This window comes from Phytophthora cinnamomi (assembly GCF_018691715.1).
Source record: "Phytophthora cinnamomi strain GKB4 chromosome Unknown Contig55, whole genome shotgun sequence".
Taxonomy (NCBI): domain Eukaryota; phylum Oomycota; class Peronosporomycetes; order Peronosporales; family Peronosporaceae; genus Phytophthora; species Phytophthora cinnamomi.
In genome coordinates this window covers 710,570-732,287 of record NW_027150988.1, presented here as the reverse complement: position 1 = coordinate 732,287, position 21,718 = coordinate 710,570, and the positions used below count along the sequence as shown (strand labels likewise).

Genomic DNA, 21,718 nt, shown 5'->3' with positions numbered 1-21,718 from the left:
ACGCACTTGTTGCGCTCGGTGCGCGACTTCGCACCGAGCTACTTCGATGATGTGTTCATCCACAGCCGGGCTGTGGACGGGAAGACCGACATAGAGATGCACAGGGTGCATCTCCGGAAGCTACTTGAGCTTATGCGAAAGCATAAGCTCTACGCGAACCTGAAGAAGTGTATCTTCGGGGCGAGCGAGATACCCGTCCTCGGGTGTCTCGTAGGGAAGAATGGTGTTCGCCCTGACCCGGAAAAGGTCAGAGTGATCAATGAATGACCAACGCCTTCAAGTGTCAAGGAACTGAGGCAGTTCCTTGGCTTGGCCACGTACTTGTGCAAGTACGTGGAGGATTACGCGGGCAAGGTCCGCCCGCTGTCACAGCTTCTTAAGAAGGAAGCTGTGTGGAATTGGACACCCGATTGCCAAAAGGCATTCGATGCAGTCAAGCGGGGCTTGACTGAGGCACCGATCTTGGCAGTGGCTGACCAAGATCGCCCATTTCACGTCGTATGTGACACATCCGACTTCGCGATCGGATGTGCGTTGATGCAGCACGATCACGAGGGCCGTGATTGTGTCGTCTACTACCAATCGCGTCAGCTGAAGCCACCTGAGCGCAACTACCCAGCGCATGACAAGGAACTCTTTGCCATGAAATATGCACTCGCAAAATTCCGAGTGTATTTGCTTGGAAGTAGACCGTTAGTGGACTACACCGACCATGCATCACTGCGCACTGCAGTGAAGTCACCACACATATCACAACGAATGGCGAGATGGCTCTCATTCTTTGCGGAGTATAACTTCCGGGTCGAATACAAACCCGGAAGATTGAACGTGGTGGCCGACGCGTTATCACGTCGGCCGGACTATGCAGAAGCTGCTGACGTCAATGCCATTGATGCCATGCGATCGAGTAAACCCACATCATCTCTGTTGGATGATGTGAAGGCCGCATACGCGCACGACGCGGACGCGAAGCTCTTGCTGGCCTATGGCACAGCGCCTTCTGACAAGTCCCGTCAGAAGCTGCCCAAGCACCTTCGAGCGCGTGCACACCGCTTTCGTGTGCACGAAGGACTGCTACTTTACAACGCAGTCGACGACAACGCGGATCGCGTTGTCGTGCCAAATGACCATGACCTGCGACTCAGGATCATGTACGAGTATCATGATGCCCCGACTGCGGGACATCTCGGACGTGAGAAGACTTACGTCCTTCTCACGCGCGACTTCTACTGGCACCACCAGTATAAGTGGGTGCGCAAGTACATCCGTGCTTGCGAGGTGTGCCAACGCGTGAAGCATGCGCCATTCGCGCAGGCTCCACTGCAATCACTACCGACTCCGTCGGAGTGTTGGAAGTCCATGTCTTTGGACTTCATCTTTGGTCTTCCCCCGGATAGCGGAGGGAACACCGGTGTTGTGGTCTTTGTAGACCGTTTCAGCAAGATGGTACATCTTGCTGCGGTGCCAGCAGAGGTGACCGCGAAGCAGACGGCCCGTCTGCTCGTCGACATGGTGTTCAAACACCATGGCATGCCGTCCGACATCGTGTCGGACAGAGACCCGCGCTTCACAGCGCACCTGTGGCAAGAAGTGTTTACACTTCTTGGGAGCCAGCTTTCCATGTCGACTGCGGATCATCCGCAGACGGACGGTCAAACCGAGCGCGTGAATCGCGTGCTCGTCGACATTCTGATGAGCTACGCTCACTCGTTCCAATACTGGAGCGAGTGCTTATCGATGGCAGAGTTTGCCATCAATAACTCAGTGCATGCCTCGACCGGGCATACGCCGTTCTACGTGAATGCCATGCGACATCCACGTCTACCGAGTTTACTCGGAGTGATGGCTCCCACTTTAAGTGGGGGAGGATCTACGACTGCAACACAGCAGCCGCAGAAAACCGCTGACACTTGCACAGTGTCAGCTGCAACAACGAACAAACCACATGAGTCTGCGCAGGGCGCAGACTCCCCCAACAACAAAGCCAACGCCCACGGGTCTACGCAGGGCACAGACACCGCAAAGAACCACGCAGAGGCCGGGCCTCTAGCGGAGAGCGAGCTGAATGACTTCAGCTCGGATGCAATCAGTTTCATCAGCAAAAGACAAGCCGTGATCCGGTTTGTCCAAGACACAATAGCAGCTTCTGTTGATCAACAGAAGCTGAACGCAGACAATGCGGGCAGAGGCAATACAAATGAATTTAAAGTTGGTTCATTAGTTTTGTTAGCAACACAAAACCTGCCTAGACATGCAGTTTCGGATTTCGGAGCAAGCAAGCTTGCTCCGCGCTTCATCGGGCCGTTCACTGTGTTGGCACGGCACGGCAACGCATACACGCTAGATATACCGTCTAGCATGCGCCTCCATCCGACCTTTTACGTCGAACGGGTGAAGCCATACCTGCAGCACGAGCCATCTAGCTCGACTGACCCGAAGCCTCGGCAGGAGCCGAGGCAGAAGCGGAGGACTTGGCCTCGGCGACGAGCAGCCTCTCCTCCAGCGCGCGGACGCGCTGGAGCAACCCCTTCATCTGGGTCCCCAGCTCGACCTGGATATTCGAGGCGGTCTGCGAGACCGCCGCGACTTGGGCCTTCTGGTTCGCCAGCTCCTGTTTCAGGGCGGCGAACTCAGCGCCCTGCAGACGCTCCACGACGGTCACCCGGTCGTGGAGAGGCGCATACTGATCAGCCCGGGGCTGATCATACCCGGGGCGTGTTCCCACCCCCGCCACCGCCGATCCGTGACGCCCGCGGCTCAACCCGCTGGATTGTTGAGCGGATTATTGACCATAGTATCCCGAAAACGAACCCTCAAGGGGCTCGTTTTCGTATTCGTTGGAGAGGATTTCCTCCCCATCGAGATACATGGGAGCCGCGGAACGTCTTGCTGGAGGACGTTCCGGAAATGGTGAGGGCGTACGAAGAGCAGTACGCGCTGGCGCAGCGGAAGTAACACGAGCGCTGCGATCATCGCTAGCGCCCGAACCCTCACGTGCTAAGAACTTAGCACGGAGCTCTTTGAGACTCTCGGGCACACGGAACGACGTGTACTCGTTCAGGTCGCGGTCGATCAAGCGGGCCGCGCCTGGGAAGAACTTCGTGCACTGAAAGCCCTCAGGCACAGTGCACGGCACATTAGCCTCCTCCGCAGCAACGTGGAGTTGCTCCAGCTTTCCACGCTTCGAGTACGTCTCGAAGCGATCACGCGCTTGCTTAATCCGATCACGGTAAGCACTCGGCCTCTTGTTGAAGTTCTCAACAAAGGCGTTCCAGCTTTGACAAAGTGCCTGCCATTCGGACACTTTGCTGCGAGAAGAGGTCTTCTTGCTTTGAAACCATCGGAGCTCATGAAAGAGTCCGATGTAGTAATCGCGCCTTTGATGCGTTTCCGCATCAAAGTGCAGCTCGGCAGCCACAGCGTCATCTTTGATGGCGCTGCATACGTACAGCGGCACCTCATTCGGAGGTACCGAGTTCCCAAACCGGTCCGCGATCTCGGACGCGGACGGCATCCACGGATCGCGCGCTGCAGGCGTAGCGCGCGGAGAGCCTTGAGCTTTAACATCACGCGCTGCAGCAGCAGCGCGCGGAGTACTGAGAGCCCCAGCGGAAGCGAGTGGGGTATCACTCTCAGTACGCGAACGCTTCGAACTCGAAGCGTCCGATTCGTCCCCTTCACGCGGGCGAACGTTCTTGGCGTGAGGGTCGAGCGATTCGCTCGACACTGAGTCTTTACGCTTTGAGGACGAGTCCTCCTCGCCCTCCATGTCTTCATCGTCGTCGTCGAAGTCGACGACGTCGCCGTACTTCGCCTTCTGGCGTTCGAAGTAGTCGTCGATGGAGAGATGACTCCCCATCGACTTTGCGGACTTCTTCTGAGGCGCGCTCATCGTTGAATGAGCGCGGATTTCTTCTCCAAACGCGGAGAATTGACGAATGGTCAATTCCAAAAGATTGACGTGCGGGGACCCCGCGCGTCTAACCTTAAGGGGGGGATGGTGTAACGGGGTTACACGTACAAGTGGCTGCAAGCCACTTGTGAATTTAACAGATAGGTTATCTGTTAAACGTTTTGGATACTTCCTCACATTGGTGTAAGACACACCGATGGATACATTGAAGTGGACCACCACAGTGAGTGGTCCACACATACCCAAAGATCCTATTGGTAGAAAGCAGCATCTTTCTACCAATCAGAGACATGCATATTAGCGGGGCTCTGACAGCCAGCCGCTGCCAACCCTTTCATAGATGATAAACAGTTTTAGCAGATTTTAGAGGAAGATCAATTTACAAGCAATACAGTTCTCATTTTACCTTAAACTAGCAACTTGGACTCTTGTCTAAGTTAACTTATATTTGTGTATTCAAATATAATTAACCTAAGTAATTACTAAGTACTTACGCTTCCTCATACACGTCGCGCAACGTGTAAGCTAAAGTAGTGAGTCAAGTTAGACCCACTACAAGAAGATTGACGCGGCGGAGGAACAGCGCTCGCTCTACCGCACGACACACGACGATGGAGATGCACCAAGATGGCACACATCAAGCCACCTCTTCGGCACACAAGCCGATGCAGAGGACGGAGCCTGGAGAAGCGTCGGGACGGCGCAGAATCCGCGCGACGCCGATGGACGACAAGCTGGCACCGTGGAACTTGTTAGACATATCGGGCGCCGAGCGCTCCGACACGCTGGACAACATGAAGGATCGCTTCCGCGCGACGCGCCGCAAGGGCATCGAGGGATTCTCGCACAAGGCTCTTCAGTTCTCGTGGTGTGCGTTCATCCGGCGCCGGAGCAAGATGACCCGCGAAGGCCAGAGCTTCGCGACTTGGCTCGCGTACCGCAAGGAGATGCTTCAGGATGATTCGATTGGTGATCTTCGGCAGCGCGTCTTCGAAGACAGGGACGGATGTGTTTCGTCAGTGTATCGGGTGTGCGTCATGTGGGACGTTCGACTAACACTAACCCAGTGGGAGGCATAGCTCACCGAGCCTCCGCTCGGTATTGAGGAGGCGGCATGAAACGCCAAGTACAAGCGCGCGCTCTACGATGTTGCTCGAGCAGCTAATCGAGGTGGCGCGTAGGGGAGCCGTTTGTACTGGAGCCGCTCTTTGCGTTCGCGTTCGCGTTCGCCGCGGGGCACGCCTCGGGATCGCTCGCAGACTCGAGCGATTTCTCGCACTCGCGAACAACTTCTGGGACGTCACGGAGAAGGTTGGCGCGATCCTCCAAGGCATCATCTTCAGCAGGAAAACCGAGCCAGCCCAGCCGGAACTGTGTGGCCACTGGAGCGATGATCCCGAACGCGGCCTCATGTGGCAGGGGGATCTTCGTACACCACAATATGGTCGACAATCCAGCGGAGTTCGCCCGCCGAATCAACAATCGGCGGTGGCCCCTCACGGCGGACTGCGCCCGGTTGGCCGGGCGTGGACGAAGTTGGTTATGCTGTGAATCGATCGTGGGACGCTCAGGAAGATGCTGAGCGAGTGGTGGATCGCGCCTGGCGCGCTGAACGCGTGGCGACTGAGATTCGTCAGTCCAATCGCGAGTTGCTGACGCGTCTACGGATCGCGTCGTCGGGTCGGCTCAGACTGGGGCACGTCCGCGCGAGCGGGCGCCTAGTTTAGAGGGTTCGATGGCTCATGAGGCACTTCGGATTGGGCGCCCGAAGCACGTTCCGCCAGGGGTTCCTGGTGAATCGAACCCGGGATCTCGGCTGGCCGGTAACGCTTGAGGCGCCCGACGTAGAACGTTGGGTGGAGGCGCAACGAGGATGGGATGTCCAGCGTATACGCATCGCCAATGGACTTCAAGATCTTGAAGGGACCGATGAAGCGTGGTGCAAGTTGGTTTGCGCCGATGTTTGTCACAGCGAAGTATCGGATACCATCAGCAGACAGTAACACACGGTCGTGAAATGAATCTTTGTTTTTTCGCCCATGTTTGTCTGCGTTCTCGTTCTGTTTGTCCACTGCCGCTTGTAGTGCATCTAGCATAGCGGGGACGCGCGGGTGCCGCGCGGAGTTAATGAAGAATGGAGTCAGACCCGTCGACGAGTGCTCAGCGTTGTTCAAGGCGAACTCGGTCAAAAGCAGGAATGCACTCCAGCTCGGGAATGATGTCGCGTAGCTCCAGAGCACGTATTCAACGACGCGGTTGACACGCTCAGTCCGATCATCCGTCTCGGGATGTGCCGCGGTCGACATCTTCAGCTTTGTGCCTAGGCATTCGAAGAGCTTGGACCAGAATGTGGTGGTGAAGCGGGGTCTCGATCGGAGACGATCGATTCAGGCACTCATTGTGTCTAAACACCGCATCCAGGAAGAGCACCGCGGTTTCTTCCGCAGTGACGGTGTCGGACACTGGTGTGAGGTGGACCATCTTACTGAACTGGTCCACGAACTCGAGGACATCGGTGCGGCCCTGCTCATCGGGAGGTAGCCCGAAGACAAAGTCCATCGATACCGAGCGTCACACCTCGGTGGGGATTGGGAGTGGGCGCAGCGGGGCCTCTGAGGACGGCGACGGCTTCACTCGTTGGCAGATTTCACAAGTGCGCACCCACATGCGTACCCACTTGTACAAGTGTGGCCAGTAGAAATCTCGCGCCACCGCCGCGAAAGTCTTTTCGCGTCCCAAGGGACCTCCGACAGGAGCATCATGATGCCCGTGGATGATCCGCGCACGAAGGTCTCTGTCGTTCGGCACCACGATTCTCGGGGCATCGAGTAATCGATGGCGTGCATCAGTAAAGAGCCATCGAGACTATAACGCTCGATGTGACTGCGAATTGAGCGCGATAGAGCCTTCAGTGTCGCAGCGCTGGGTGAACGAAGGTGTGTCACGATAGCAGCATACTGTGCGTCGTGTTCATACGCGGTAGTGATCTCCTCTCGCAACGATATCGCAGGGGTGCCGCTCGTCAGGCACAAGTTTGACGCCACACATGTCGAGCAAAAGTACCGTCAGGTGTCTGACGCCCAAGTCGCTCGTATGGATTGTAGTCAGGACGCCGAGACAACGCGTCGGCGAGGGTGTTGTTCTTGCCGGGATTGTAGTGTACCACGAAGTTATACACGGAGAAGAATGACAGCCAACAAGCCATCCGCTGAGATAAATGAGGCGATTTCATCGCTGTCCGCAGCGATGCGTTGTCGGTGTAAACCGCAAATGTCTGCTCCCCAAGCAGGTAAACCCTGAACTTGACCAGTGCGTAGCGCATGGCGAGGAGCTCCTTGTCGTGCACTGGATAATTCCTCTCCGCCGACTTCAACTGGCGGGATTAGTAGCGGATCACTTGCTCTCCACCCTCCTCGTTGAACTGCATCAGGGCACACCCGATGGCGAAGTCGCTCGCGTCGCCGACGACGTGAAATTGTTTCGACTCGTCCGCTAACATCAAGACGGGTGCGGACGACAAGCTCTTCTTCACCGAGTTGATGGCGACCTGATGTTCCTGTCGCCACGACCACATAGTGGCTTTCTTCTGTAGCGACGACAATGGCTGGATCAGATTGGCATAGTCCTTCGTGTACTTGTGCAAGTAGTTTGCCATGTCCAGCCACTGACGCAGCTCGGTGGGATTCACGCGAGTCGGCCACGAACATATTGACGCGACTTTCTCGGGTCAGCACGGACTCCATCCTTGCTCACATAGCAGCCTAACACCGGGATCTCCGGTGCGCAAAACACGCATTTCTTCAAGTTTGCGTACAGCTTGTTGTCTCGCATCACCTGGAAGACTTGCCGAAGGTGTTTCAGGTTGACTTCCACGGCGCTGAGCTTGCCCTTGGCGCGACTGTGTACAAAGATATCATCGAAGTAACTCGGTGCGAAGTCGCGAAGTGGACGCAACACGTGGGAAACCATGCGATTAAATGTTACCGGTGCGTATCCTTGGGGCATTACCAACCACTCCCGGAGCATGCCGCTCGGCGTGCTCACTGCGGTGAGAGGAATATTGCACTCTCTCGTCAGGATCTGGTAGAACCCATCGGTCAGGTCGATGGCACTGTAGATCGCGCTACCCGCCATGGAGTCCAGTAATATGTCCTTCCGTGAGATTGGTGTCTGCGCGGCGATGGTGGCATCGTTCAACTAGTTGAACACGTGGACAATGTGCGTCCCGTGGCCTTCTTCACGCAGAAGGTTGGACACGAGTGCGGCGAGATGCTCTCGGGCATATGTCCCACTTGCAGCGGCTCTCAAAGGACTTGTTGACGGTTTTCACCTGATCCCGCGGGAGCGGCCACTGCCGAGAGACCTAATACTTCGTTCCAGGCAAAATATTAATCTGATGGCGTACTCCGCGACCCTTCGGAAGCTTGGCGGGGATCTTGTTGGGGAAAATGTCCACGAACTCGCGGGCCGTCTCGTTCACCGGGTTGCCAGACTCTCGCAGTGCGTCCTAGGATTGAGCCACGAAGCGCTCCTCACGCGCCGACTTTGGTTCGGCGTTCTTGGGTCGGGACAGCTCACCACCATCGACCTTGACGCTTCCGCCGAACTCGACTCGGTGATTAGACACACCTGCTCGATCTCGCCGGCCATCAGGGATCGCATGAAGTTCTTCCAGGACAGCCCTGGGAGGTGCGTGATAGACTTCGCTTCGCGGAGCGGACTCGCGACTTCGATAACCCGCGATCGGTGTGAAGCTCCCTCCATATATACAAGGACAGACACCGACTCGGTCGGTGGAGTGGCTCTCACCAGAGTCTCCTGACCATGCTTCAAGCAACGCTTCGACTACTTCTTCTTGTGCTTCGAGCGGGTGCTCGAAGAGGACGCGTCGGTTTCGCTAGCCGATGAATCACCCTACTCTAGGTGTGGGAGGCCACACTCGACCACACCGGAGGCACGTGGGTGGACCACGTGCTCGTCCGGGACATCGATTTGCGGGAGTAGCACGCGTCCAGCCACTCGCTCAGCTTGGGACGAGAGCCCACGCTCGACCGTCATCACATTGTGCGACGGGAACCCCTGCTCGACCGCCGACTTGTAGCTCGGCGGGAGCCCATGCTCGACCGCCTTCTCATTTTGCGGGAACTCACGCACAACCGCTGCATTGTTCAGCGGGAACTCATGCTCGACCGCTGCGTTGTTCAGCGGGAACACATGCTCGACCACCGTGTACTTGATTGTCTCGGGCAGTGGGAGCGCTCCGCGCTCGTCCATCACATCTTCATCCTCGCGTTGACACGAGGGAACTCTTTCATCCACATCTAACGACACAGCACAAGTCTTGCATAGAGGGCCATCGCTCGCTCAGTGCACTACTTGCGTCGTGGTGTTTTTGTCTACAACGGTGACGTGAGGTCGCTACCAAGACGTGCATGAATACTTCACGAAAGTCGAAGCCGCGTCGACGCTGGACTGACCGAGCCAACCAGTCAATGTCTGGCTGATACCATGCAAGCCATGGGATACCTAGGATGCAGTCGAACGCATAATTCATCTCGATCACGAGAAAGTCATCACTGCTGCGGAAGCCATCAAACGTATACGGCAGTGAGACCTCGCGCCACGCAACGTGGTGGGCCTTGCCATCCGCAAGCTTGACTTCCACCTCGCCCAGACCCGTCCGGACGCGAACACCCTCAGGGAGCACCGACAGACACGACGCGCGAAAGAAGTCATTGGTCCCTCCTGAGTCCAGGATCGCGCGTAGTGGGCGCCGGGCATCGGCGACATGAAGCCTGACAATGATCAGTCTCGAGTCGCCACTCGTAGTGGTGACATTGAAACGTGCGTACAGTGGTGGCATTGAAACGTGCGTACAGTACGGGAGGGCTAGAAGGTCCGGTTGCCACCGGGGGACCCGGGCCTTCATTCCAGCTAGTAAGGCACACCGCACCTACTGGTCCCGACTGTTTTTGTATTGAGCAACCGGGGTAGCGTCGGCATTGACGTGCGCGAGAACAGGAGCCAGCGCGCGGTATTCCGCCGCGCGGTGACCAGTCTTCTGGCAGCGTAAGCAAGTCAGGGGACGATCGGTCGATGACAAGCGGGACTTTTTGCAGTTCAATGTGGGCTACTCAAATGACGACAAGAATTGCCGGATTATGGGGTTTGGTCATCCTAACTGTAGTGGGTCTAACTTGACTCACTACTTTAGCTTACACGTTGTGCAACGTGTATGAGGAAGCGTAAGTACTTAGTAATTACTTCGGTTAATTATATTTGAATACACAAATATAATTTAAATCAGATAAAGACTCCAAGTGACTTAGATTAGGTAAAATGAGAACTGTATTGTTTGTAAATTGATCTTCCTCTAAAATCTGCTAAAAACTGTTTATCATCTATTAAAGGGTTGACAGCGGCTGGCTGTCAGAGCCCCGCTAATATGCATGACTCTGATTGGTAGAAAGATGCTGCTTTCTACCAATAGGATCTTTGGGTATGTGTGGACCACTCACTGTGGTGGTCCACTTCAATGTATCCATCGGTGTGTCTTACACCAATGTGAGGAAGTATCCAAAACTTTTAACAGATAACCTATCTGTTAAATTCACAAGTGGCTTGCAGCCACTTGTGCGTGTAACCCCGTTACACTGACCTCGTCCGGCTTCTTCTGTATGAAGGTGTCAGTCTGTTTGTCGATGCCACGTCAAGATATCTCCCAGTCCGTTCGATCAAACGGTGATCATCATGGTTCACGATGGCGCGCACAATATGTACGTGCCATGCTTCTGGGTTCTGAGGGAGTCGAAGGATCACTGGTCTTACAAGCACATCTTGAGATGGGTGAAAATCCAATGCAGGATGAAGTGCAAGCCCAAGGCAGTTGTCTGCGCCTTCGAACAGGATCTGCATGTTGCCGTAAAAGGCCAGTTCGGCGACTCCTACTTGATCGTCTGTCTTTTTCATTGGAAACAAGCAATCCGTCGCAAGCTAATTGCGCTGCGAATTCCCGCTGACGACATCAAGAAGGTCATGGCCCCCGGGTGTCTGGACGTGCTCACGGTAGTGCCAGAGAAGCAGAGTGACATTCGCATGAAACGTGCCGATCCTCCGAATCACTCTGCCGTCATCGAATACCCTGCGGTCCCAAGATTTCGCTAGGTTAAGATTGTTTAGCTAGATCTACTTAGGTACACAACGCATTACCAAGTCAATTCACAACTTTCACAAACCGTTATTTATCCATTCAAATGCGTTGTTGAAAAATCATCCTGGGATCTACAGTAATAAAATGTAAGAAATAGTTTTGGAGGCTCAATTTTGGGGACTAAGTCAAACCAGGGTAGCGCTCCCTAATATTCTAGAAACGTTTTGGGGAATTTTGGGGACTTTGGGCACGTTTTGGGGATGAAGAAATGGACGCCTTCCTTAATCGGGAGAGTAGGAAGTTGACCTTCGCAGTCGGCGCCTCGATAATCCGCGAGGCGACAGCGATGTCAATCTCTCGAAACCAGCGGTTCAGTGGTAGTCGGTCGACGCCCACGCCAGAATGCGTGGGCGTTTTCAGTTTCACGATATCGTTCTTGATGGGCGCGAGGGAGTTGACACCCACCGACTCGCGTCGGCGATCTCGCGTTTCATGAACTCTTGAGCGGCTTGGAGCTGTTGTTCCGGCATCGCTGATCTCAGCTGCGATGTGACGACAGCCTCTCCTGACACCGCTGCGAGGCGGTGGAGAGCTTGCCACTCAACGCGTGAGGTGTGGGAAGGCACCATGCTCCAGGGTCACCCCCGGAGGTCCAGACGTCAGGACTTGGCTCATCGTGGTCTTGGTCGTTGGAAGGACTACGAAGTGCTACTAGGTGTAACGGGCCAGGTGTGTGCCCGTCACTAGCTTACACGTAGCGTGAGGAAGCTTAGTTTCAGACTTGGAACTAAGAAGACCAAGTAATCAGTCTTGGTGAAAATCAACTCTGTTTTATTTTAGAGCCAGGGCGGTTGTCCCTGGTCTCTTGTGAACCACTCAAATACAGGTCAATACCTAATTGGGTGAAATGGGGTCTGGCTCCCCCTATTTCAACCAATCAGACGATGCCGTATCAACATACGCTATCCGTGTGCTGACTCACCTACTTATGTAAATTCAATCAAGTTAGCGTAGGCACCAGTCGCAGGACGGTGAGATTGTCAATGGTGTTGTCCAGTCTTAGCACCTGGTTCCTTCAAGCCACCATAAGCTCTTTGGCTGCAGACACAGCATCCCGCTGTGTAAAATCGGTAGAATATCATTGTGATTATATACAGAACTGATCGGATCTATGACCAGGTTTTTTGCATAATGCAAATGGGATGGCATTTGAGCATAGCTAGCGACGGCAAGAATTACAGTCCATGCACAGGTACCGCACGAATAGATGGCAAGCAAGAGGCAGGTATGTGATTGAGGTTAGCTGGTCTACAGGCTAATATCCGTGCTAACAGTGGTTGCATTTACTATCTGGAGCAGCAGCAGATGACGAAGTAACAGGGCCCGACTCCGTAGTGTTTTCCAACTCCTCCGGCAGATCAACAGCGTTGGGCAGCACGATAGGTTCGCGCGCTAAGCGGCGAGCGCGTCCACGCGAAATGTCGGCCAGTTGCTGAACATACTCAGCCGAAATCTGCTTGATGACTGTCACGAATGTAGCCATTGAAGGGTGCGGGGTGGGGAAGCGTATTGAGAACGCGATTAAAGCGTTCTAGTGGATTGTTTGTTCGTGCTACTAGCTCGTTATCCATCCCATGAACATTTCAAAGCTCGATAGAATAGCCATCACTCCACGTTCGTTGAAAGTACTCCCAAAACTCGCCAACGAGTAAGAATTTCTTGCTCAGCGCAACGGCGTTTCATTTCCAGCTGAACCCACGCAATACCCCGCGACTTGACGTGATCAGGGTTGACCACAGTCAACATGTCGATGACTTCTCGAGTCATCGCAACACTGCACGCATCATCAGGAATAGCATAGCGTTTCATAGCACGTTGCGGGGCTTGTTTCATGTGAAACAAGCAGCCCAACACGATGGCATCGCGGGACTGTGTTTGTACTGCGTCCACCAACGCAGATTCGAAGCCTCAGATAATCTCAGCTGGGCTCAGCTCCTGGTCAGTAACTTGCACGACAAAGTGTATCATATCCCAATAGGCGTTACCGGTGCGCGATGTACTTAGAATGTAGAACACCGGAACAAAATGGCCGGACGCACGGTCATGAACCATGAACATCACACATTGTTGGAAGTTGGTTGAAACACACCTAAATGTGCCATCAATAAAAAGAGGCACATTATTGTAGCGTCGCAGGTTCCGCAACACGGGGTGCGCCCAACCGAGCAAGCGTGTTGGGCGATTCACGTCTTGGGGGCTGGCGGAAACGAAATGGAACTGAAAAAACGAGACGGCTTCGTTAAGAGCTAGTGATAGTGATAGAATTTCCACTGAACCATGAGCGTCATCACTGTAGTGGCGAGACCTTGCTCGAAAACACGTGCAATAACCTGAGCCTCTGAAATCCAATCATCACGTTGTTGTTGTCATTCCCATAGAAAATATTGCGCAGTTCCTGCCATATTTGACGCGCCGGCCGGGCAACATCGCTAATAGCCAGTGTATCCGCCATCTCCTTCATGTCTTCCTGAACATCAGCAAGGCCGCAAGCGACACGCTCGTTTCGGCAGGTGTGCGGGCGCACACTGGAATAGCCCATGCAGTCGATGCGAAACTCCATAGCCCCCTTGCACCCATATCGAAACTTAGAACTACGGAACGAGATTTTCCGTGACGACGCCCACGCGCACGTGTATTTGTAGCTTTGGTAGAAGCACGTCGTGCGCTCCTGGCGGGGCTCCGACACCGCAGCGCGTGCAGCCGCCAGCGGCGACTGCTCACGGAAGACGCCCATGCCTGGGTCAGCCATCGCGCCCTCCACGCCGAAGCTGTCAGCACCTGAGTCTTCCTACTCCGGTTGCCAACTGAACGCCAAACCTGCGGCCGCTTGCGCTACGTGTCGCCTCTACCGGTCATTTCCCGATCTTAAACCAGATCCTGCTGAAATGTTTATGTCTGTCCCTAATCCTGATCTGTTCTGGATATGATCACATGGAGAGCTAACCGTAAAGTCGACGCAAACCAGTATTCTCAAGTCCGCGATGTGGTCAAGGTGACCAACATGGCGGCCAAGCTTGTAAGACAAGCTCCTGATAATTATGGCTCTCATTCTTTTCGTAGCGGTGATGTAACAGCTGTTTTTAAGGCGAGGTTTGAAGATGTTTCGTCGGTGGATATCGGACGCAGTGAAGCGCTACACGCGAATCAGCGAGCAAATAGCATTGCAAGAACGCCAGTAGTGTTACCGAAGCCCACCCTGTAGCTACATCAATGGGCATCTCCATATCACACCCGAGGGGCTACAATGTAGGCTTCGCGATTGTGCCGCCGTCACCACGCCCCCGAATCACAGCGACGATGATCGAAAATGCACTTACCTTTCCCCAACTTGTGCGCAGTCATCGCAGCTTTTATCAAAATGACATTTTAGCAGCACTGCCGGTATTCTATTCTCTTTCAATTTCCTGAAAGAGCTCCCCTGGGTCACATTTGGACAGCAAAGCGCCTATATCGACCATCCAGTCGGTATCCTAGCGAGTTAGCGATGAGTTCGTCCATCTTCAGTCAGCGCTGCTCTGAGCGCCTCTTCTTTTACGATGACCACGATTCTTGGTACACGTCGTCCGGAGTCACCAGCGACAAGAGTTTCAAAACTTTTAGCTTCAATTCAATCATCGTTCTTCCCAACTCATAGCCATCAGCACCAGTGAGTTTAGGAACCTCCGAACTGAACCCGCCATACCTGTCCGAGTGACTTCTCTTGAGCCGAGAAGTTGCCCGAGTTCTTACGCTTTGAACTCTTTCGCTTTTTACAGCGGTTTGCCTTGCTACGAGGACGCTCAGACGACACCGAATCCTCAGATCCGGACTCCTGGATGTTCGGGCAAGATGAACTGTACTTCTTGAAGACGGCGAGGTGGTAGGTGCCTGTGATTCACTGTCAAATGAGTCGCCATGTTGTCTTTGGTGCTTGTGTGAAGAGGGCAAATGCCGAAGTGAGGTTTATCGTTAAGCCTAAATCTACGTTACTGTCCTCCTCTCCCTGTTGTTCCCCTTGTGCTCCTTGATGCATCTCATCATGTCGTTTACTCTACCGAGGACTCAGTGCCAGTCTTCGGTCTATCCAACCACATCACGGCTAGGCACGCGCCGTGCCCACCGTCAGCTCGTTCACCGCTTAGTCATCTCCGGATGAGTCTTCGCTGTGTCCGTCCCGTCTACACTGGTGGTACACAATACCATCAGTCCTGTCTACACTCGCGGCGCACAGTACTAACACGCCATTGCTTGAACCTGAATCAGATTGTTGTACTGAACCATCTCTCTCATCGTCTATGGTAGTCGAATCACGGAGATATGGTGTCATCCTGTTTGGGTTCATAACTTTCAAATGCTGAGAGTCGTTGATAACACAGATGGGGACTAGAATGCTGTCAGATGGGGCAAACGCATACTGGATCTTGGACACGTAGCTTGGCGAGGTGATAAGGCTTTGAAAATGATTCAGAATCTCCTCGCTAACAAGTTCTGTGCTCTCACTGATCCTATGTGCATTATGAATAGTATAGATTTTTGCATCTTATCTAAACTAGCCGCGTTTTGCTCCCTCGAACGAACCAAACTGACGATATCATGATCAGCCAATCGGCAGCGTTCTGGGACGGTTCAAGGTGAACCGTTTTCACGATCCAAACCGTGCTAGCGGTGCACTTCAACAATATTGTCTTTTGCTTATCAATTGTATGTCCGTCACGTATATTGCTTTCCCAACATAATAATGTATTTATGAAAGAACATTATAGCATATCGGATCGTACTTAATGCGTTTATCGCATATGTTGTACAAATCATCGGACCTCGAATCACATGTTATATGATACGAGGTCCCAGTGAGTCCGAGGCAAACGTGATATGGGAAGCAACACTGAATAATAATAATAATAATAATGCAAAATAATGTATTACGCTGAAAAATCTGTTTTAGGGTAAAATATGCGAGTTGTTAGAACATTTTGGCGGTTCTCAACGCATGCATTTTTGGACACTTTGCGTTTTGATTGGTTAATCGGATGTTACAAAAACGATACTGCACTACCCATTCGCTAACATTTTTTTACCAATCAATGCATTGAAGCATTTGTATTCTTCCTCACAGCGTTCCCTCTCCCTTGACATGGCGCCGGTCCAGCTTCGACATGCTTCTCCTCCGCGCTGTGCCCCCAATGAGAGCCAACAGAGTCGCTTGGAAGCTGAATGTGAGCTGTGTGGCATTCAGGTCTACTTGGTAGCCATCAAGCGACACGAAGCAGCACGAGAAAAAGATCCAATAGTTCGGGAGAGGGTTTCGTGGCGAATGTATGCTTCTATGCTGCTAAAAAAAGCATATCGAAGCCTTTAAATCAAAGGAGGGGGAACGCTGTGAGGAAGAATACAAATGCTTCAATACATTGATCGGTCGAAACTAGTAAACGAATGGGCAGTGCAGTATCGTTTTTGTAGCATCCGATTAACCAATCAAAACGCAAAGTGTCCGAAAACGCATGCGTCCGCAACCGGTCTTAGAACACTTTGGGAACCGCTTTTTGATAATACGAACTATTCGACATCGATCACCAAATGAAGCTGCGGCTTAGTGCAATTTACGGGGACTGGCTTGCCGGGTTTGACGGAATATTTTACGTCCAAATTACGTGGTCATCATCGACTGTCCTCCGCATATCGCCTTCTTGAATTCCTCGGCGAGCTCAGTGCAGTCTTCAACAAGCCAAAACACAGTATTGTCCGGCAAAAGTCAAACCTGTGTTGACGGCTTCCCCCATGTGGACATCCGTGCACTCGCACCACGCATGAGTGCAGCTCTTGGGATGGTGTGCAAAATGCCAATGCAGCGTCAATCCCAAATAAATACTCACAGCCCCCCCCCCGCGTTCGATGTATCATTGATCCCCCTTCATAGGCGCTGTAGACAAACCACCACGCAATGCCGTAGTTACCCGGACTAGCTGGCTGGTTTACAAACTGTTACTAGTAGTTTTGTAGTCTGGGGGGGGGTCAACTATCCACGAGACCTCAAGAAACGATGATGGGCTCGCAAATGACCAACGCAGGCATTTAGGATGCCTCTTTGAGCACTTGTCGCAGCCCAAGGTCGGCTTCAACCAGACAGCAGAGGCTACCAGAAGCAAACACGGGGCTGGATGGCGTCTCCAAGTATTGCTTAGTTCGTAACTGTCGCAGGCAGAGAGTCGTGCGACAATGGGCGCTAGGTGTTGAAAGATTCTTTGCTACACGCATGCACTGACGGTGCACTTGATGCGTTGTGTTGTGTTGTAGCAGCGATCGTCATCACCAGTTTCAGTTCAATTTAACTTTTTGCGGGAAGATTATTCGGGCACCGGGCACGGTAGCTCCGCAGGAAGTGTTGCGGGGATTTTATCAAAGGTTCGAGAATGCGATCGTGTTACTTTTTTCTCCTTCACTTTGTGTGTCATGCAGGCCGAGGCATCGATATTGCGTGAATACTGCGCGATGTGGATTGCAGCTCTACCCATTTATTTTTGGCACACATGATGCCTTTTTTGAGACGTGCGCTTTTGAAGATGTTCGGGCAACTTGAAGAGACAAGAATCGAGCATTTGATTTGAGAATCTGAAGGCGAAGTTCCGCCAAGATGCCGAGTACCTCGAGCGCGTGGTGTGTTCACTTTTGCTGTGTCAGCCGGCCTTATTGCCACTGACGACCAAGATATACGGTACGCTTTTTCTAGATTCAGCCAACCTCGCGTCCCCCCATTCTCGTGGCCCTCTTGTGGTTGTGGTGCCCACATCCGAGGCGAGCTCGTCGAGGACGTGCGGATCGTGTAGGCGGCTGCTGTCGGACTGGACCGCAATTTGCTGCAGGATACCAACTCGACCCCGGCCCAACTGGCCAGCAAGTTAACATAGTGTTTGAACTAACAAGGTGTTTGAGGATCAAAGTGCGTGTACATGTAATCCTCCAGACGATCCGGTCAGGTCACCTGGACGAAGACGCTGACAGATGAGCGGGACTTACGCCAGCCACGTCGCTAGTGTGTTGTAGAGGACGAACTCAACTTGGTTTTGCCGCAGAAGTGAAGTAGGTGGCGTTGGTGAAATGTATCTCCGATAAGATTAACCTCAAGCAACTTAGACTACTACATAGAGCTGTTTGTCATTTATTAAAGACGATGGTTTTACCGTTATCCAGCGCCATACTACAGTGTTGCTAAAGTCTCCATCACACTATACATTAGCCTCATCCTGGTGCCATTGGCCTGGAATGAGTACGCAATGTCAGTTATGTGCCTGCATCTTCATCGTTGTACCGAGCTATAAAGTCGCCGAGCCCCGGGATGATCTCTTCTGTGCGTGGATCAATCGACTTATCGATTGCTGCAGTGACAACTCGAATTTCTGTTTTGAGCATACCAACCAACAGATACATCAATTCAACTACCGAGGCAGTACCGCAATTGCAGGTAAAACGTACGTGGGAAGCGACTGCAGACCGCTACAACTGCGTCCGACGCGCACAAAATCGACACAAGTGTGATGTTTTTTTCGAGAACTCCTACGCCACGGAGAGCCTAGATCACACAAAGCGAGAGTCGTTAGTTGATAGATGCGTGGCTATGAATTAGCGCCTACTTTGCGCACCTCAATGGCCTTGCATTCGCGTCCTCCAGTGCTGCAGGTGGCCGTGAACAGTAGCACCTTGCAAGAGGCAATACTAGCCGGTAAATCCATTCGATCCAGGCGCCATTGACGGCGGCCACGCTGGTCGACGATGCAGTCAACGTGTATGTACCCTACAGCGAAGAGAGGCAGAGGCCAGGCAATCACACATCTGGTTAGACAGACAGCACAAAGCTGCTGTGCCTGTAGTTCTGAGCGTACAAACCTTCTGCAGCATCGACTTCGACCTGGTGGAAGAGCACCGAGAAGGGATATCCTTCGTCTCCTAGTTTCACCCCACACAACGGATATCTCTGCTCGATCCCGGTTGTGACGTAGCCAGTTGTCGTGGTGATCTCCACAGTACGGGCGTCAAGCTGCCCGAGCACATCCTCGATCAAGATCCTGTTAGGAAAAGTGAGTGACGGTGTGGACGCAAGATGCATGCACGTCAGTGTGAGTGCAAGTTTTGCCACCATAAGCAAAGTAAAGTGTCTACATGATGACTCTCCCTGCGGCGCGGCGGAAGGTAGCAGCATCCGACCGGCGGTCACGCAGAGTCGTGATTAACAGCAGAATAGCCGGAGTCCGGACCTCGTGCACGAGCTGCTGCTCTCCCACTGGCCCCGTCGTGAGGGTGGTGTCCTGGACCCCTCTGCAAGCAAAAAGAACCACGTACATCTTGTGAGTCAGACACCAGACTAGCTTCCCGATAAGCAATTGATACCGATCAACTTGACTCTCCGCACACGTACGTCTCTTGGGCCACGGGTCGCGACAGGATCTCGAACCTGTGCTTCTGGATGTGGCACACGGCAGCTCTCGTGACGCCGAATTCGCGTGCGAGTGCGGCCTGTTGTTCTCCTCCTGCGATCCGCTCAATGATCTGGCATCGGTCTTCGTGGCTGAGATAGTGCGGGCGCTTGCGGGGCTTCTTGGTGCCGCTGGACGCACTCGAGGGCGAGTCTTCGTCCTCTTCCTCCTTTTTACTCTCTTCTTCTTCGTCGTTCTCGTCTTCGGCATCGCTCTGCTTGGGCAGCTCAATCAAGACGGCTGGAGCTGTTCGCGTTCTCGACCTCGTGGCCGGCCCAGTGTTCATAGTGTCGTCCTTGTCGTTGTTGTTGCTAATTGCAGGGGGCTTGTCCTCGTCCAGAGACCGCTGCAGGAGCTGTCGCATGGGCACTACTCGTTGCTGAGCCCAAGCTTGGTCATGGTCGCGTCGGAATCCGCGACTGAGGGTCAGTGGTTCTCTGGGGTCAACCCCTCCAGCTGCCAGGTCGACCTCGCTCTCCCACTGATCAGAGCCAGGAGCTCCGGCGGCGCGAGCTTGCAGCACTAACCCCTGGAACGTCCCTAGCGCCGGAACGACCTGCTGCGAGGAGGTGTTTTCGTCACGTGCTAGCCTCATACACTGGGCGGTCGTTTAACACCAGGCGTACTTGAGGGATTGTGGGAGTGCGAACGTAAAACTTAGGAATCAAGTGTAGCAGATTATGTTTCGAGTTCGTAGGGGGACTTTTCAGTGAACGATCGAGCCGCTGCACAGGCCATTTTCGACCAGTAGTCGCACGTAGCGAGCTTGAACAGGCACGCGATTGGCCGTCTGCGCTGCTTCCGTCGACGAGTTTTTCCAGCCACACCTGTGAGACTCACCGGGCGCCTCCTTCCCAACTTTTTTGGGAAGCTCAGGAGGGAGAAGTGTCCTTCTTGTCGCGCGTACAGAGGTTTTTAATCCAAAACCCAACTGCTGTTTAACGTACATATGGGATCAACTGGTCGTATGGGAGTAGCCTTCATTTAACGGCTTGCTTTTCATTGGTACGTATGCGCTCACTGACTGCGCGGCTGTTTCCATGACGAATCATTCGGTGGTGCGGACGCTTCTCGTCAAGACCGGTTTGGCAAGGCCGCAACTCTCCAGGACTCGTGGTTCGTTCGTTGTTCTTCGATCTGCGTCTGGTGCTTGACGACTTCGGGGCTGAGGATCGCTGGGAAGACTGACTAGTGTCCTGAGGACGAGGACGAGATGGTGACAGGTGACAGGACCTAGAACAGGTAACGAGCGGTGATAGGTGGCGGCTTCAGACACCATGTGCAAGAAATCGTTACCGTCTTAGTTTGACGAACTGCCTCGCGTACCTCTCTACGCGGACCATACCTCTCCATGGATCGCTCGCGAGCTAATTGCAGCCGTCTGCAAGGTGAAGCCGCTCAATCAAGCTCGCAGGTATTATGAAGTTCTCCGAAAAGTGGCACAGTGATCCTAGGCGAAAGGGCACCGACGTCCTGAATTTGAGAATCGCGACAAAGGGATGGAGATGATCGGTACTGTATCGACCTCTAGCAGCAAGCTCGACGAATGACGAACTCGATGATTGAATTCTAACACTTCAGTGTCTGTGGAGCAGCAGCCGCTCCGGTATTGGGGAGTAGGCAGGCTGAAGTCGTCTGAAGGGACGCGGTCCTATGTCTGGAATTTCGCCCAAAGGAACAGAATAATTTGCTTTCAACTTGCCAGATTCGACGGGAGTGATGTGCTTCTAGGGATGAGTAATTAGCCTACGCGGAACGTCATTCGACCGCAGCAGAAACTATCAGTTCGGAGTCGAGAAGGCTCGAGCCTCGAGGACGCGCAATCATTCCAATTTCGAAGAGCGTGAGCTGGGCTATGAACCTTTCCGGCATGAGGTACACTGTCCAGTCTGAATGTGCACTGTGCTTATCGCTATTGTTCGAGAGTAAGGCTTGTTGAGGTTACTTACGTCACGCAAGAAGGGAGTTATCTGTGTGCTGCTTGTTGAGAACTGTAGTGTGCTCAACAATTTAACAAGTTGCCTCCAATTCGACAATAGGGCTGATGCGTCGACCTCCCGATAATCGCATCATATCTTTAGCAAGCATCCAGCCAACCGGTACGACATTTGCTCCATTTTCGGTCTCCTCGGTATTGAAATCTGTCTG

At 53.3% G+C, this 21,718-nt stretch overlaps 1 protein-coding gene across 1 annotated transcript; it reads right to left on the bottom strand.

The window, feature by feature from the left end:
* Window positions 1–18,380: 18,380 nt before the first annotated feature.
* IUM83_12858 (Uracil phosphoribosyltransferase) lies at window positions 18,381–19,934 on the bottom strand (the record flags this gene model as incomplete). The annotated part of the gene is made up of 6 exons (XM_067937503.1): window positions 18,381–18,496; window positions 18,573–18,669; window positions 18,740–18,891; window positions 18,984–19,162; window positions 19,257–19,412; window positions 19,513–19,934. The coding sequence occupies 6 exons, from the start codon at window positions 19,932–19,934 to the stop codon at window positions 18,381–18,383; spliced, it is 1,122 nt and encodes a 373-aa protein (XP_067788139.1).
* Between the last annotated feature and the right edge of the window lie 1,784 nt (window positions 19,935–21,718).